This window comes from Halichoerus grypus, chromosome 1 (assembly GCF_964656455.1).
Source record: "Halichoerus grypus chromosome 1, mHalGry1.hap1.1, whole genome shotgun sequence".
Taxonomy (NCBI): domain Eukaryota; kingdom Metazoa; phylum Chordata; class Mammalia; order Carnivora; family Phocidae; genus Halichoerus; species Halichoerus grypus.
This window is the reverse complement of record NC_135712.1, coordinates 60,578,674-60,596,897: the sequence shown is the minus strand read 5'-3', so window position 1 is coordinate 60,596,897 and position 18,224 is coordinate 60,578,674. Positions and strand designations below refer to the sequence as shown.

At 38.8% G+C, this 18,224-nt stretch overlaps 1 protein-coding gene and 1 pseudogene across 1 annotated transcript in view; both read right to left on the bottom strand.

Moving 5' to 3' along the window:
- Window positions 1-1,760: 1,760 nt before the first annotated feature.
- LOC118536017 (large ribosomal subunit protein eL33 pseudogene) lies at window positions 1,761-2,075 on the bottom strand (annotated as a pseudogene).
- Window positions 2,076-4,885: 2,810 nt separating this feature from the next.
- Window positions 4,886-18,224, bottom strand: part of GAP43 (growth associated protein 43) — a 98,153-nt gene continuing 84,814 nt past the window's right edge. Inside the window, exon 3 of the mRNA XM_036092709.2 lies at window positions 4,886-5,011. Within this exon, the coding sequence (XP_035948602.1) occupies window positions 4,923-5,011 (89 nt within the window). The 3' untranslated portion in view covers window positions 4,886-4,922. The remainder of the gene's footprint in view (window positions 5,012-18,224) is intronic.

Genomic DNA, 18,224 nt, shown 5'->3' with positions numbered 1-18,224 from the left:
GGAAGGTGTATAGAAAGGGAAGAAGGCAGAGAAGCAGACTATATAAAGCTATATCTCTAAATGTTAAAATGCTCAATTTTGGGTGGCAAACCGTGGAGTATTTTTATCTTCCTTTTCTTATTTATATTTTTTTACCTCTCTAAAATGAAACAGTATTATTTGGGTAATTAAACAATAAAATTACTTTAAGATTCTTTTGACAAGCCCATGTGTTTTCATAGTCTGATCACATGTGATGCAATGTTAACCAGAAATGTTTTTCTTGGTATAGAAGCATCACCTCAATAAAAAGGTACTTATTAAGGTACCATCTGCAACACTAAATACGCAGCCATTACCAACAATGACACACACCTGTAAAAAAACAAATCAAGTAATCGATCTGCTGGAAAATGTACACTCAAAATATGTTTGCCACTTTAATAGAATTCTCCAAGAGCATTTAGTAACACATCATTCTTAGCTATAATCTTGCCCTCATTCCTGATGACGATGAATTTCTTCCCAGGAATACAGGACAAAATTGCAATTATATCAGAGTAAATATGTGACTGAAAGAATTGGTGGGTGTGGATGCAGGCCTTACCTACATGATAGGCAGGCATGAGTTTTAACCCCCCAGGAAAAAAAGCTAGGTGGGGTTTTTTTTGGGGGGAGGGGGTTGTTTTGTTTCATTTTTTTGAAATAAAGAAGGCCCACATTTCTAATGCTTATTAGCTAACATTTAGCTAGAAGGGTCACCAATCATTAAATTATTTTTATAGGCAGCTTAGCAGAAGCTGTGTTTCCATGACAACAGACAATGTATGGAAAGGTTTAAAAAAAAAGTTAATGGGATTTGTGGTAATCTCAATAATGCTCTATGGAAATCATTCATTAATCTGATTTTCCTATTTCTCAGGCTTCCATGCCAACTGCAGAACTGGATTTTCTGGGGCTGGCTGATGTTGGAAATAATGCATTTTTGAGAGCTCCGAAGTGCCTTTTTCCTTAGGAGTTGAGACAGTTTGAGAATCCCTCCCTGAGCTGAATATGGGCAGGGACCACTATAAAAGACCTCCAGAACACTTAAAACTGAGCAAGGAAAGTGAAGATTTGGTCAGAGCAGCAGGCCCAAGTTTATCTCATAATTTGCTCATAATTAAATATATGAGGAAAAGAGATACCAGCCCGCTTTCCAAATTCCTGAAATAAGTCACAGGATGGATGATGGTGGAAAAAGATTGAAGGATGGGCAAAGTGTGAGTAGAATGATAGGAACTGTATTACAACATGACTGAACATTTTAGACCCAAATAATATAGCTCAATGAAAAGACTACTTCATGTAGACATGGCCATAGTTCTGCTATCAGTAGAATATTGGGAATAAAATACGGTTTTATCACTATTTGAAAAATTCACCTGTTGATGGTGAGGCTTTTTTTACTTGTCCTCAACCTAGTTTTAATTTTTTAAAAAGATTTATTTAGTGCTCGCTTCGGCAGCACATATATTAAAAAGATTTATTTATTTGAGAGACAGAGAGAACACAAGCTGGGGGAAGGGCAGAGGGAGAGGGAGAGAGAGAGAGTGTCCAGTAGACCCCCAGCTGAGTATGGAGCCCAACTCAGGGCTCAGTCTCAAGACCCTGAGATCATGACCTGAGCTGAAATCAAGAGCCAGACACTTAACTGACTGAGGCACCCAGGCATCCCTAATTTTTTTTTTAACAAAAATATAAGAGAACAAATCTATACCTTTATTTACTTTTCAGTAAGTTTAAATCCTTGAGAGGTACAGCATCACATGGATTCTGTGGCCAGTGGCTTTAGCAGGAAGGTTGCTTTGGAATTTGGCGTGAACCATGCCACTGTTTCCATGAGCACAAGTCACTTTTCTCCAGATTACTCTGGTTTTGTTTGGTTTGCCCACAGGAGTCACTGTGTTGTTCTTTGCTTTGTACACATAAGCACATCTCTTGCCTGGATTGAATTCCGTTTCATCTCGAGCATAAATACCTTCAATTTTAAGAAGAGCTGTGTGCTCCTTCTGGTTCTAGAGACCCCTCTTATAGCCAGCAAAAATGGCCTTGGACCAGGATTCCAGACATATTTATCATTTTAGGAGTCCTGTTCCCAGGAGGCCTCCACAGGTTCCAAGATGAGGGAAAGAGAAAGGCCAACCTAGTTTTAATTTTTATTAAGTACTCCAGATGTAGATTTTTTGGAATCAACAAATTATGTTGCTTTCTGGCCAGAATTAGAATCTATTTATTTCTGTATCTTGAATGGTCTATACTAGCCAGTATCACCCTGACTTTGTGTGTGTTATGTATAAGTTTGAGTCACATTGTTTTGTGTCAGTGTGAGGACTGCAATTATCCTTGGTATATCTTTTAGGATTATCACAAGCTTCTCTGATGTGTCCTCCTCCACCTTGAAAATTCTATTTAAGGAACCAAGAGTTTATAAAGCAAAAAAACAGATTATTCACATGTAAAAAACAAAATCCCAACTTTAACACAACCACTAAGACCACCAAACAGTGTATATTAGTATAGACTTAAAATGCTATTGTTTTCAGTGTGACCATGGATTCAGTGGAAGAAGTTTAGAATTATACTTTGAAAAAGAAGTTGAACCGTGCTAAGTCACAAGGATGTTACTTTTAACTATAGATTTGGGAGAGAAATGAAAGCATTTATCTTACCAAAAACAAAAAACAAAAAAAACTTTAGGGTAAAAGAGAATGCCTAAATAAATACTGCCAGTATGACTCCAACCCATGGATGACCTTCTCCAACACCTTATCTCACACCTGTTGAGACTTTAATCAGATTATGATTGAGTCCCAGATCCTTGCTCCAAAGTCTTCTGTGGAAATCACACCAACTCAGAATGAAGTAAAAAAAAAAGCTCTTAAATTGTTTGAATATGTTACTGATGCTTTCTGACCTTTTTCTGTGTGGCTGTTTCTCCCAGTGAAAATTTCACTCAATAACAGTGACGAGGAAAGACCCCTTGATCCAGTGAGGACTCACCCCTTCTGTGACATCAGCTTTCTTCAATTTATTCAGTAGGCACTAGCTCCACACAGAGCTGAGTTAGCAGGGTGTAGGTTGTTCCTCCTAAAATCACGTATTTCCATGCTCTTCATTACTGTGAAGGCTTCGACATAATTTTCTTTTCCTTGCCAGGGAATTCTATGTGGAGATGAGTATAGGAAGCTGAAGGGAGACCACTGGCCATGCCTGTCTATGAGGGGACTCAAGGACAAGGCAGAGTAGGACATGTTAGGAATTTGCTCTGGGATTGATTTAGGAAAGTTAGAGGGAAAAAGAACAGCAACAGACACTTCAAGATTTAGGAACATTGCTGTTTCTCATGGGAACTGTTTACCTTCTGACAGAGAGTGCTCAGAAAATGGGAACTAGAAGGAAATTTGAAAAGGATGGATGTGCTAAATGTACACCTTTTCATCATATAGTATCACCCCTGCAGGAACAATGACTATAAGTAATCGAGAGTATGGCAGCTGCCTTGCGAGGGGATAAGCCCAATAGAAGTATTAACTTATTAAGGCTGAAAAAGATATAATGTATTATGTCAATACTTGGATTAAAATAAATCATCTAAACAAAAGCCAGGCGTTTTCTGAGTTATGTATGTCTCTATAAAACTTAACAAAACCTAGAATAACTTTCCACTGCATAATTCTCCGGAGTCATGAAAATACTCTAAGGTGATTTGAGTTAAAGCAAGCCTTAGTGCCTGATAGGGGTTGAATTGTGCCCCTCCTCCCCAAATGCATATGTGACTTTATTTGGAGATAGGGTCTTGACAGAGGTAATAAAGTTAAGATGAAGTCATTAGGGTGGGCTGGTGTCCTTACAAAAAGGGGACATGTGGACATAGAGATACCCACTGGTGATGTGAAGAGACACAGGAAGAAGATGGCCATGTATACATTAAGGAGAGAGGCCTGAAACAGATCCTTCCCTCCTCACCCTCAGAAGGAACCCACCCTACCAACACCTTGATTTTGGATTTCTAGTCTCCAAAATTGTGAGAAAATAAATTTATGTTGGTTAAGCTACCCAGGCTGGGGTACTTTGTTATAGTGCCCCAGCAAACTAATACAGTCTGCAACAATCCCATCAAGGACCAAAGCGATTGGTCCTGACCAGAGTCTTAGGCTTCATCCATCTTTTCCTTGTCAGGGTCATTGATGCCAGACTGGGAGGCCAGAAAGAAGACGAAATGTGAGACGCCAGTATGTCAAATCAATTAATGAGAAGGTGGAACAGAAACACAGAGCCACTGGAGTTTGATTACTCTCATGATTTATTAATATTCAGATTGAAAAAGGAGCCTTAGAGCCGCAAGTTAAGCTAATTGGCACATTTGCTTTATTTATTTATTTGTTTATTTATTTATTTTCAAAACAAACTGGGTTTTTGATTTTTTTCCTTTTTGTTCATTCCATCACATTAAAAGGAGGAAAAGAAAAATGGTTTTGAATTCACTCGATATTTTGGACTCCTCAGATGAACGGAACATTGCACACACACTTGGAACAGAGAGATAGAGAGGAAAGTGGACTCCCACAGGGCCACACGCACCAGATCAAAAAACTTGGATACAGTGCAAGAATTTCCCAAAATGATTGGATCATCATTACCAAAAACTCGCCATAACAACACCAAGAAACAAAAAATGTTTAAGCCACACTGTTTGACTTGGGATCTTTCCTGCTTTTTTTTTTTTTTTTTTTAAATGTTTGCCACACAGAGAGAAAGAGGGCTAGTGGGTAGGAGAGGACAGACTCACGGACGTGAGCAGGACAGGAAGGGAAACTTCAGAGTGGAGTTGAGAAGAGGGTGGGGAGAGACAGGGTTCAGGAGAGGGGAGGGTGGGGACGTGGAAAGCCATTTCTTAAAGTTCAGGCATGTTCTTGGTCCGCCTCACGTTCTTCTCCTTTACCCTCATCCTGCCGGGCACTTTCCTTAGGTTTGGTTTCATCTACAGCTTCTGAGGAAGAAAACAAGGTGGGGAGGGGGGGAGAGGGGGTTAGTATTTTGTCTCATTTGTGAATATGATAATGCAATGCATTTCTCCTTTTCATACCATTTCATAAGAGATTTAAGATAAAAAGAGATTTTGCTATCCCAGTAATATATTTTCCAAGTTCAGAAGATGTTACCTCCAGGAGGCTGTTCAGTGACAGGTATGTACGAGCTCAGGAACAAAGCTATGCATTGGAGGAAGGAGCCACTAAACAGAAATTACCATGGTCTTTAATCTCTCAGTCTTGGAATTAAGATATCCATACATAGGCTCTTCAAATAAGGAATCAACAACAATCTTCTATCTCTTTTCCATCAAGGTCAGGCTAATTGTGACAGATAGTTTTGGGGGATCATTGAACAGCCATTCCAACTCTCTCACCCCTTATTTGTGGTGTTAGGCTGGAAAGTAAAATACTTGAGTTTCCAGATCCCCTTGCAGCTAGGGGTGTCCATATAACACAGTGATGGCCAATTAGATAGAGAAAGAATTCCCTGGGGAGGATCCCAGAGGAGGAGGTTGCCCTTTACTTTCTGCTATTCCTGATGACTGAGACATAGATCAGTACCTGATAGTGTAGCAGCTATCTCCTGACCATGAAGACAAAAACTATACACTAAGGACGGTGGGGCAGAAAGATGGGGAAAAAAAACTATCATTGAGTGACCTATCCCTCCTACACATCTTTTCCTCAGACTTTTTTTTTTTTTATTATTATGAGACAAATAGCTAACCTCTAAACTAAACCATAGTAGTTCTTAGTTTCTTGCAGTCAAGGAACATTCCAACTCAATATACTTATCCATAAGGCAATGTGCTTTGCTTAGCAAGGAAGACTGCATCTTTTTAAAGGATAATTTTTCCTCAGGAAGTAGGCAAATTTTCTAACTCTTCTGCCTGATTTCCTGATAGACTCAGTCAACTGATTTCATGTTACAGTCAGTTTACTAATATGCCAGCTAGTGAAAAGAGAATTCCTTTGCCCTACAATCACCTGTGTTGGTAACCTAAACTCCCTGTGTTGGGTGTCCCTCAGATTACCCCCAGGCTCAGTAATTTGTTAGGACTCACAATACTCAGTATACAGTCCTATTCATGGCTATGATTTACTACAGTGAAAGGATATAAAACAAAATCAGCAAAGGGAAAAGTTGCATGGGATGAAGTCTGGAGGAAATTACACACAAGCTTCCAAGAGTCCGTTCCCTATGGAGTTATACAGGATGTGCTGAATTCCTTCAGCAATGAACTGTGACATGTATGAAATGTCATCCAGTAGGGAAGATCACCTGAGCTTACAAATACCGAGTTCTTACCAGAGGCTGATCATGTGGGCACCCTCTACCTAGCATGTACCAAATCCAGACTCCCAGAAGGAAAACAGATGTCCAGCATAAACCACATTGTTTGCAAAAGAGTTTAGGCATAGTAAAGACTCTTAGTTAGGGAATGGTAAGAACCCTCTCAAAATCCAAGTTGCTAGATGCCAGCCAAGGATCAACTTCACAAGCAGCCTTTCTAAGAATTGAGAAATGTTGAGACTAGAGAAATCAGGGCCTTATAGGAGACCATTAAAAGAATTCATACAAATGTATGCCTCTTTCAAATCATTCAGCTATATATTTATATTCAGATAAAGCTCAATGTCCACATCCAAATAAGACCACCACTGGAAATACATTTTTGGAGTTCTTTCTTTGGAACAAGCATCTAATAATATTCTCTTAAATCTTTCAGTAGCAGAAAATGCTTATCTCCTTGAAAATAGATTTGATTTTTAGAATGAAATGAGGCTGGTCTGGTAAATAAGGTAGCAGCTATGATGGATAATTTTAATGTTACAATGACTCGTTTTTTAAAGATTTATTTATTTATTTGAGAGAGAGAGAATACAAGTGGGGGGAGGGGCAGAGGGAGAGAGAGACAAGCAGACTCCCCACTGAGTGGGGAGCCCAATGTGGGGCTTGATCCCAGGATCCTGAGATCATAACCTGAGCCAAAATCAAGAGTTGGGTGCTTAACCAACTGAGTTACCCAGGCACCCCTGCAATGACTCATTTTTGGCCAAAGTTTTTAAGTCTGATTTATTTTGGGGATTTGTCATTGACCATAAGTTATTTCCAAAATGTAATTATTACAGTAAGGCTACCTACCATTACTCATAAAGATATTTTAAGGCTATAACCTTCTAAGTTGACCATTATTGGCATACCAATCATATTTTCCAGGAAAAAATTTTTGTATGAAAAGACTAACTCAGTTCTGATCATTGTAATGCTTTATGTACCAGCATTGTTCTCATGGATTATAGAACTTCAGTGTACTAATGAATCAGCTGATTTTCTGCCAGAAGAAAATTCTCAGATTTATTTCGGTGAGGTTCATTTATAGCAATTTGGAATTCTTTTAGAGAGTTTACTTTGTTCCCAGCCCTGCTCAAAGCTTTGGATACCAAAAGTATGCCCAAGGTGGTTTACTATCCTTACCACCCAGAGAAAATATATTTAGTGTCCTCTTCAAACCATGAAAGAAAGAGAACCTTGATTTAAAGTGGCCAGAAGCATAGAGAAGGTTCAGTTGTAGGAACAAGACAAGACTTTAAGCTTTTCTTTCTAAAATAAAAACTTGGGAGCTATGAGGTAGTTTTGAGGGAGATTAGGGAACTTGAGAGAAAAGGTAGAAGCAGGATAGGGAAGGTGAGAAGAACTGTTTGTAGAATAAGGGAACAACATTCCAAAAGGGAAAACAAAAGAACAAAGATTCAAGGAATCCTGAGAAGCAGCCATACTTTCTGTCCTCTGTTGGAGTAGAATCAGGTTAAATCCTCCCAAATTCCCATACTTTATCTTGTCACCCTTTGTCTGGCCCTGGGAGAAAGGGCGAAACTTGTATACATCTGTTTATTGTGACAGGAAGTGCTGCTGTCCACTCCCTATTAAAAGAGCTTCAATATCTAATTTCCTTTAAAAGCTTCAAAGTATTTGAAATATAATTATTTATTCATTTACTTGTTCAGTAAGTTGTTATTGAATACCCGCAATGTGTCAGACATTCTTCTAGATATTGAGAAGAAGAGGTGAAAAAAAACAGCAAATATTCTTGCTCTCATTTAAGCCTTTCAACAATATACCCTGAACAGACAATGAAATCCATAATCATAGAATGTTGTCAGGGAGAGGGGCCTCAAAGAACATCTAGTTACTAGACATAACTCTTCAAGGGTAACAACAATATCATTTTGCTCAACTTTGAACTCCCCCGTGTCTAGCACAGAACCTAGTGCAGAAAGGGCCCTCAGTAAACATTTGTTGAATGAAAGAATGAATGGACATCCTCACTTTATAGATGAGGAATCAGAAGTCCAGGTATTTCCCTGAACCATATGGTTTTCTCATGACCTAGCCAGGACTAAAACCTAGAAGTTCGACTAATCTTGGTTTCCCCATTATATCAGGTGGACAAACTTGACCAGAGGAGGGCAAGATCAAATCAGTTTTATCAATTCAGCATTAGAAATGAGTAGCTAGGGTCCACAGGCTTTCAGTGATCTAAAAAATCTCTGACATTAAGAACGAATCATTGGTTCCAAAATTTAAAATAAAAACCATAAGGGCGCCTGGGTGGCTCAGTTGGTTAAGTGACTGCCTTCGGCTCAGGTCATGATCCTGGAGTCCCAGGATCGAGTCCCACATCGGGCTCCCTGCTCAGCTTCTCCCTCTGCCCTCTTCCCTCTCGTGCTGTCTCTCATTCTCTCTCTCTCAAATAAATAAATAAAATCTATAAATAAATAAATAAATAAATAAAAACCATAAAATTAAAACTGATGAAGTTCAATTAGTTGACTACAAAAGGGAACATGTCAGTCAGTTAGCTGGAACTCAATTTAACTGAATACATACAATTATATATACATTATATTTTATATGAGATGAGTTTTTTAAATTTTATTTACTTGATATTACTGAATAATGAAAAAAGGCATCATCTTTGTATTAGAAGAAGGGATGACTAGCGGGTAGAAATAAAATGTGTCAAGTCAGTGGATTCAGTGAAATTTATATAGGCCCCCAGGAAATTATGGGGAGAAAAAATATGGAGGAAGGAAACAATCTAAAGTAAGAATCTTCTACAACCACAAAAGTAAAGCAAGCTAAGAACTCATAATAATATTTTTTAGGACCTACACAAAAACAGAAACAAGCCAAAATAAACTTACATGCAAATGAAGGAAACAGTAATCAGATGTGGAGCATATACCTGCTCTAGCTAGATCCACTTTGATGGGAGACTGTGTATGAGTTTGGGCAAGGTTTTAACCTTAGACAAAGGGGAAGTTATTGGAAACAGAATCCAAGAGCTATGTATAAATGCATCCATTTGAGCCTGAATGCCAGAGAGAACTTCTGGATATTGCGAACTTGTTCCTTCTCCTTCCGATACCAACTCTAGACAAGTCATTGTAGTTAATAAATCATGTTGACCACATACTTGTATAGCTACAGTTTTTTACCTCTTCTATTCAGCAACCTCACTGCCTGGAAAGAACCACAAATTATGACTTTCCTGACCCGTTGTATAAAGTATTTAGCTGTAGCTAACATAGTTGAGCACTTACTATATGCTCACTCAAAGCAGTTCTACATGTACTTGTGTCATGTCATTGAATCCTTGCAGCTCTTTAATTGTCCCATTTTACAGCTCGGGAAGCTGAGGTATAGTGAGATGAAGTAACTTTCCTAAGGCTAGACTGTTTGTCAATGGCAGCTGTAAATTTCAAACTAGGACAGAGACATCTAGGCAGGTTCTATTTTAGATTGCCCACCCCCCACCCCGCCCTTATCTTTGCCCAAGAAGAATGGGTGGGCTCACAGTGGGAACTAGAGTAGGGGGTCCATTGGTACCTACTCCTGCAGCCTACAAAGTCCAAAAACTGGCCTTAATAAAAGCAGCTCAGAATGGAGGGAAGAATCTTGATTAGTCTTGAACAATATGAAATCTGGTCTTGGCACTCTCTGGCACTAATTACATAATTGTAAATGCTAGAGATGAGTTAATATGTAATCTTTAGTATTTTGTACGAAAACTTTGATCACCATGGTGAGTGTCAGAGATAGATGAATGGCTGAGGCCAGCTGGTCACTCCAATTATCATGATCCAATTAGGGTAAATAATCACCTTCCCCATCTAGAGGATCAACCTCCCTCTGAGACAGTTACTGCTTAAGAAGAGGCTGTGGAAGCTAAAGATTGAATGGGATTTTTAGTACCCGGTGATACAGAACAAGCAAGTGGAAGTAAATGGGCCCAGAGCTAGCAAACAAGGAAAGCTTGGAGTTGCTCATGTGATTGTTGAAATCCAGCAAGTTAAGGGGTAGCAAATGCTTTCTCTTTTTTTGGGTTAGCTCTCAAGAGCATTTTTGCTCATATTAAACATGGAAACCTAATATTATGGTTAAGATACTATAGAAAAAGCAAGATTAAAGGAATTACAAGTTATTCACAGGAATCACAGATATTTCAGGTGACCAGTGAACTTATTCTCATTAACAGACATTACTATTCGCTACCTAGCAATGGCTTCTCCCCACAAATCAGTCTTCACCAAGGGAAAACAACCCTGTAAATTCAGTTTTATTATAAGGCAGAATGTATCCCCCAAACAAACAACAACAAAAAACCCAAACTGAAAACTGATGATGCATTTTAGCAGTTTGGTTTAAAGGGGTAAAAAGTTGTTTTTAAAAAAAATGAAATTGGGCATTTTTTTATAATTATTGATATTAAATATATTAAATATTTAAATTCTCAAAAATTACATGTAGTCAATTTGAACAGATGACGTCCACATCTGGTAAAGAACTGTAACCTTCTCTGGCACTGGCATTTTAGCCTTGACAAAACCATTACTTCTTTCAGACCCAAAGACCTCTTAGAAATGACCGTGTTCACTAGGGGTCTCCATGAATTTTACCATGTCTGTGTTAAGAAGAAAATTAACATCACAGAGAGTAAAGTCATGAATTCTTACAGTTCTAAAGTTGAAGACACAAAAAAGGGAAGACAAAATGTCTTCATTCATTCATGTATTTATTCGGTGAAAGGTCCTGAGCCTCACTATGTGCCACACACCATTCTACGCATTGCACATACAGCAGTGGTGCTATCGCAATGAAAAGACCAAGTAAGAATCTCTACCTTCCTGGAATTTATATGCTAGTAATTACTGGCATATTTATATGTCATGTGTATTGTTTGTTGGAGAAGGAGTGCTAAAGGAAAAAGTCACAACTGGACAAGAAGAACTCAGCCCAAAGGGGCATAATTTCTCCTGGATTTGCAAATTTGAGTATCTTTAATAAGCCATATAAGTTTCAAAGTATGGAAAACCCTGGCACTTTTCACATTCTGGATCCACAACCACCATTCCTAGGAAAGATCAAGACCACATTAAAACAGCAAGAAAGATGGAAGTCATTTCCGTATGCGCTTGAAACAGTGTGGTGGTGGCCTTAAAAGAGTAAGGGGACTCAGGCAGATGACTTCACAGTGGTCCTTGAAAGATGCATGCCAAACTGGCTTTCTGATCTTTATCGAAATCAAGTCTGGAAGCAGCTCTTGACTTTACGCATCCCGTTCATTTCCTCGAAAGGGTGAGAATAGCACGTCTGTGCATTCTGTCGGTGAGCACACAGCAGGAGCATATGAAGCAGCGACTGCTCGCGTGCTGTCGGGCGGCCCGGCTGCAGGCTGCAGTGCTGCTGGAGGGATGGCCGTGTTCCCAGCTGCCATCGCCTACCCTCAGCTCTAATGGCCCTGTTTACTGGCTCCGCTCCAGGCCCCTCCACAGCCCTACATTACTGAAATTAGGTTGAGTGGATTTCCGAGTAAAACATTATCTCTTGGGACCTGCCCAGCTCTCCCCAGCCTTGTCAACATTGATTAAATAGAAGCTGCTATCATCCTGGGGCCATGCCCACAATTACTCTACCAATCACACGGGGCTGCGGTGTTTGCTTTCCCTTTTTATTTTCACTTTTCTTGAATATTAAACATTATCACCTCGAAGGCTCAAAGGAAAGTAATTTAAAAAGCATTCTGTAGCTAACTCACATACATCCCTTTGTCGCTCACATGGTCTTCCTCTTGAGCTATGGACCAGATGTCAATTTGGAGCCTGGATCATGGCTTTGGATGGTCACCGGGATCCACGTTTTGAACACCCTTTTTTAAACTATGTTTTACAGTTTAAATTCCTTTCAAAGCACTGAGCCAGTATACACCATTTTGATGTCAGCAGAAAGGTGCAAATTTTACCTCTGCCCCCACCTCTTGCTTTCTGAGCCTTTGAAAGAGAGGATAATTTTACTGCTTATACTATTCACTTGAGGATTTCAAAGAGTAACAAACAAAAATTTAACCAAGGAGAAAACTCAAAGGCAGCATGGTGGCGGGGTCCCAGTGATACCTGACACATACATACACATGTTTACTCCTCTCAAAAGTTTAGGCCTAGGACCAAGCTGATTTGTATTCCAACCTTGACCTTGCCACCAATTAGTCATATGATCTCAAAGAAATTACTTTTCCTTTCTTTGCCTCAGTTTCCTAATCTATACAAAATATGAATAATATTGACCACCCCACCTTATTGCAGGTTGTATAAAAGCTCAAAGAAAGCATTTAAGAGGACTTTATAAAATTTAAAGTGTAGAATGCAGTATGTTGAGACTTTAATCCAAGCTGTGAGATTCTGGTGAAAAACACCCATCAAGTTTAACATTCTCATCCCAGGAGGGGAAAAAAAAATTCCCAAAGGGATAAAAAACTTCTTTCCCAGATAAATGATTAAAAGCACTTCTCCCCTAGAATGTTCCTGTAGTCTCTGACTCTGATCAGAAAATAAGTATGCAAGTGATTTATTAATTAAATAGCTATTCAGTTACAGAGGTTGGGAAAGAATCTAAGATCTCTAACATTTGGAGCAAAAGTTGGTGTTTTTTTGGTCCTGCTTCCTTGCTTCCTTGCTTCCTTGCTTCCTTCTTCCCTTTCTTCCCTCCCTCCTTCCTTCCTTCCTTCTTCTCTTTCTCCCATCATCCCTTCCTTCCTTCTTTCCTGAAAGAAAAATGACCCAGATATTTTTGTTTTGAAAAAAATCAAAGCAAAAGTCAAAGAACATACAAGTTGACTGGCCTTGAAAACTTCTTAAACATTCTCTATGTAAAATGTCTGCCAAACCATCAAAATTAGTGTTCTATCTTCTTCCCCCATTAGAAACGTGCAGAAAGATTTTTAAAAAATTGAAATTTATGTGGCTCACATAGTTGCCCTAAGTCATTTCTGGGACAAGATGGAATAAATATATAAAATTAAACTGTTAATAGTATTTCTTACCGTTCTCACAATGAACGAGTCAACTTTTAAAGGTTAAAAATGAAAACAAAAATTGGGGGGATTTTCACTCTAGCATAACAGTCAAGTAACTTCACCCCTTCATTCTTCCCCTTAGCTAAACTATGTGCTACGCCGGCAGTTGAATCTGGAGATCTAGTGAGACACCGCTCTCCGTCAGACCGTTAGTCTGAGGGGTCAGCACAAACAGTGACAGCTCCTATGACACAGAAACTTGGAGAAGGGCCATGTTAGGGATGCAAAAGTGATGTTGTGATATTGAGTGTTGCTAATAGTGATGATCAGAAACAGTTTAGCCTAAAAATTGAGTTTGTTTTCCTCTTTTCTGTGGAATTGTGTATTTTTTAAATACTTCAAAATTCCATCTGACAGGAGTTCAACTCTCCATGGCCCCTTTTCACTTCACAGGATCCCAGGTGAGGAGAATCCTAGCTGGGAGAAAGGCTTAGTTGCATGTCTCTGGCCTTTACAAACTCAATTGTCTTAGAGGCCAGGCAGATAACATTAATGTGAAAAATCTGGCCACTGGTAAAACCAGTGGTAGGGTCAAAAGGCATTCAAAAATTTTAAAACACTCTCACTGGAAAAATAAAAGGAGGCAGGGTGTCTGGAGTAAGATTTTTTAATTGTACCAAGAAGATACATTTGTGGACTCTGATTTCAAAATGAAAGAGGTTCCTTTTAATCAGAATAAAAGTCATATTTGTCTTCAAGAACCAACTTTAAATCAGGAATCCTGAAGAATAATGCCTCTTTCATTTTGTTAATTTTAAATTACAGATCTTCGACTTACAATGGGGTTATGTTCCCAAAACCCCATTGTAATTTGAAAGTATCATAAGTCAGGGGTGCCTGGGTGGCTCAGTCGGTTAGGCAGCCAGCTTTTGATTTTGGCTCAGGTCATGATCTTGGGGTCCTGGGATCAAGCCCTGCGCTGGGCTCCACACTCAATGGGGAGCCTGAGGATTCTCTCCCTCTCTCTCTGCCCCTCCTCCTGCTCACTCATGTATGTGCTCTCTCTTTCTCTCTCTCTAAAATAAATAAATCTTGAAAAAAAGAAAGTATCGTAAGTCAAAAATGCATTTAATACACCTAACCTACTGAACATCATTAATTAGCCTTGCCTATCTAAAACAGGCTCAGAACATTTACACTAGCCTACAGTTGGGCAACATCATCTCACACAAAGCCTGCTCTATAATAAAGTGTTGGATATCTCATGGAATTTATTGAATGCTGTACTGAAAGTGAAAAACAGAATGGCTGTGTGGGTGCAGAATGGTGGTAAGTGTATCTGTTATTAACCCTTTTGATCGCCTGGCTGACTGGGAGCTTCAGATCGCTGCCACCACCCAGCATCACGAGAGAAGATCGTACCACATACTGCTAGCCTGAGGAAAGATCAAACTGCAAAGTATGGTTTCTACTGAATGTGTATCACTTTCACTCCATTATAAAGTCAAAAATCGTAAGCCAAATCATCGTTAAGTCGGAGACCATCTGTATTCATATTTCAAGATTTTTTTAGTGAATGGAATAAAAATAGGCAATGCCTATTTCAGGTTTTATAAATGGCCTACCAAAGCAAAAAGAGGTAGCAAAAAGTTAATTCACAATATTATCTCTCCCTTTGCTTGCCATTCAAGTTTTCGATACATCTCTGTATCCCTACTGAGGCCTTCCAGATGTCCTATGCTCCTTGTCACAGATGCTGTCGGTGCCCTCTCAGATCCCTTTGCCATCTCCCAGCTGCTGGAGGTGTTGGCCGCCAATAGCACACTCTTGCCCCTCGGGTGGGGGTATGAATTGTGAATCACCACAACCTGAGGTGCCTGAAAGGTGATGCCCCGTTTGCCCCCCATGACTCTAGTGCCCTTGTTTTGGGGCAAAACAGTCTGGCTGTGGTACAGTTTGTACTTTAGAGCTCTCTGTGGGATCAGGTTGAGACTTCACTTTTCCTGAACTCACATCTTTGACTGTCTTCTTCCCCTGGTGTGTCCTCTTTTTCACTCCCTTCCAGATTTCCACCGATAAAGTATTCACACAAGAGTCCCATCTCAGGTGCAGATTTTAGAGACTGGGACCAAAGTTATTCCTTTAACTAAAAATTAAGGACTGGAGTTGGGAGGCAGGCCAGTCAATTATCTTAGTCAATGTGCATAGCGAGTCTTCAAGGTCTGAATCATTTGAGTTGGCTGCTTAATTTTCCCTCATGACACAGCTCAAATGTTGTTTCCGCACCTCCAAAACTATCCTAGGTGTAATTAGTCAGTTCCTTCTCTTTATTTATATGGAAATTATACTCTTGCATTATACATCAGTTTGTGGTATCCTTTGAGTCTTCTTGACCGTGAACTAACTTTTCAAAGGCAAAGGATACATTTGCTAGAATTTAAACTTCACAAAGGCAGAGATTTTTTTTTTTAAGTTGGTCTACCTTTTATTAAAACCATGTTCTGACAATTATAAACAAAGTAAATAATAAAGCACTTCCCTTCATCAGGGAAGACCACTCCCACCAACCCACACCACTCTTGGTATGACACTGCTTTTAGGTTTTAGCATCCAGGCTAACTTCTCAAGAAAGTCATCCATGATCCTTTAGACCAGTTCCTCTGTTATGATCCTCAGGCAGAGATTTTTTTTAATTTATTTTATTCATTAATAAATCCCAAATGCCTAGAAAAGTACCAGGCACATATATATGTTTTAGTGAATCAATTCATTTACATTAACCCCAACTCTTAGTATCATGCTTATCACAAGATAGGCATTTAATATTTATAGGGGAAAGAAAATATGGAAGAAGGGAAAATCCCAGGAATGCTTTGTGACATGTAAATAAAACCTGTATTGCCTCAAGCAGAAAAACTGTGGACCTGTAATGTTTGAATAGCAGGGGTCTGTCTGAATTTCAAAACATTGGATTATAAAAAGGAACCTCAACATTATCCTGGCTCATAGCCATGAAAAGCATTATCCCATTCTCCTCCTTTCCTCCTTTTTTTTTTTTTTTTTGGTTAACTTTAATTTTATGTCTATCTTCTAATTTTATAACAAATTACTCAGATAAAAAAAAACCCCAAATGTAAAAAATAGATATGTACTAAAAGCATAACTATTTTTAGATGATGGCGTAGAGTAGTGAATAAGAAAGCTGGTTCTTCAGTCAGACTATTTGCATTTAAATTCTATCTCTGACACCATGACTTTGAGTGAGTTACTTAACCTCTCATTGCCTCATTTTCCTTATCTGTAAGGAAAATCTGTAATTGGTGCTAGTATTGTTACCCACCTTATGGTAACACTATAAGATACCTTGCTTACCTATGTGCCTAAGAAATGAGAGTTATCATCTCCCTATCTCCACTAATTCATGCTTATCCAATCTTAGTGCACAGGCCCAATTTTTTTTTTTTCAAATAGCCCAAGAAAGGGAAGAATAGCCTGTGGCTTACAAAGTTTTTTGCTTGTAGAGTGGAAAAAAAATCATTCTTTGAGAAAAGGTTTTGAAGTCAAGGGCCAAAGTCCAGAAATGATTATAACAGCAAAGATGACAACTGACCAAACTTGAAGGGCATGAGTCTATGATGTATGATGAAAGAATCAAGGCTGCTAAACAGTAATGTTTCAAAAGGCAGGAACTTCTCTGCTATTGCTTCTGCTTAAGAACAGAACAATCTCCTCTATTTCATACCCAAAGAATAGCAGCTAATTGATTTCAAAAGGAAATAACCTTATCTTTGGCTTTGGCTCCATTTGATTCCATAAATTTTGTAGCAAAAGTTTACCACACTGAATGAACAAGAACTAAGTCACCCCCATCCCCAGATATGCAGTAAATCTTGCATCCAGTAGGCAACTTACAGAGGTTATGGCAATTCTCCAGGCACAAGACATCATATCCAATTTTAAGAAAAATTTCCTTATTTGATAATAATCACCGAATCTAAGACTTGAAAGAGACCTAAGACTTCTTGTCCTTTAACCTTAAGGAAAACTATTAGATACAGTGAGATTCTTCAACTTCATTATGAGAAAGATCTTTTCATTTCCAAGAAGACTTACAGTCATCTGGGGACAGGGCGTATGTTGGGGGATAAGTCCTTGGGGGCTGTGTAGAGACTGCTCTGATGGGTTTTTCTTCCCACCTATGCACAACACTCTCTCATTTCTGGACCTTCTAAAGCAAGGAATTATAGCAGACTTTGAAGGACAGAGTAAAGATAGAGTAGGAAGGATTGTTCTCTTTTAAAAATTCTAGGCAAGGAAATACCATACTTTTTGGAATCTTGTTAAAATATGGTTAATTTAGCATTCCCCCCACCAAGGCTTATCTATAATTTCTCCTGCTGCATTCTGGAGAAAGTTAGTAATTTTCAAAAAAATCAGACCCTCAGGTATTTGATATTAATTATTTAGGTCCCTACTTAAGAGATGGGAAAAATTAAACAGGATTATCATTTGTTGGTCATTTTTCACTGAATCTACTTCTCAGCTTTTCTTTCTCACAATTTTTCCTTTTCACTCAAACAGGCTGCTTAGATATTGTACCAGCCTTTTCAAGTTTGTTTTTCCTTAGGTATTTCTATTATAGTCACTATAGATCTCATCTAGAGATCAGTTATGCAAGTGTGGTCATTTGTGTTTGTCAGACCTTAAGAGATTTCATGAACAATCTTCTGGACTATACTGATCTTCTTTTTCTTTTTCTTTTTTAAGATTTTATTTATTTAAGAGAGAAAGAGAATGAGAGAGAGCGAGAGAG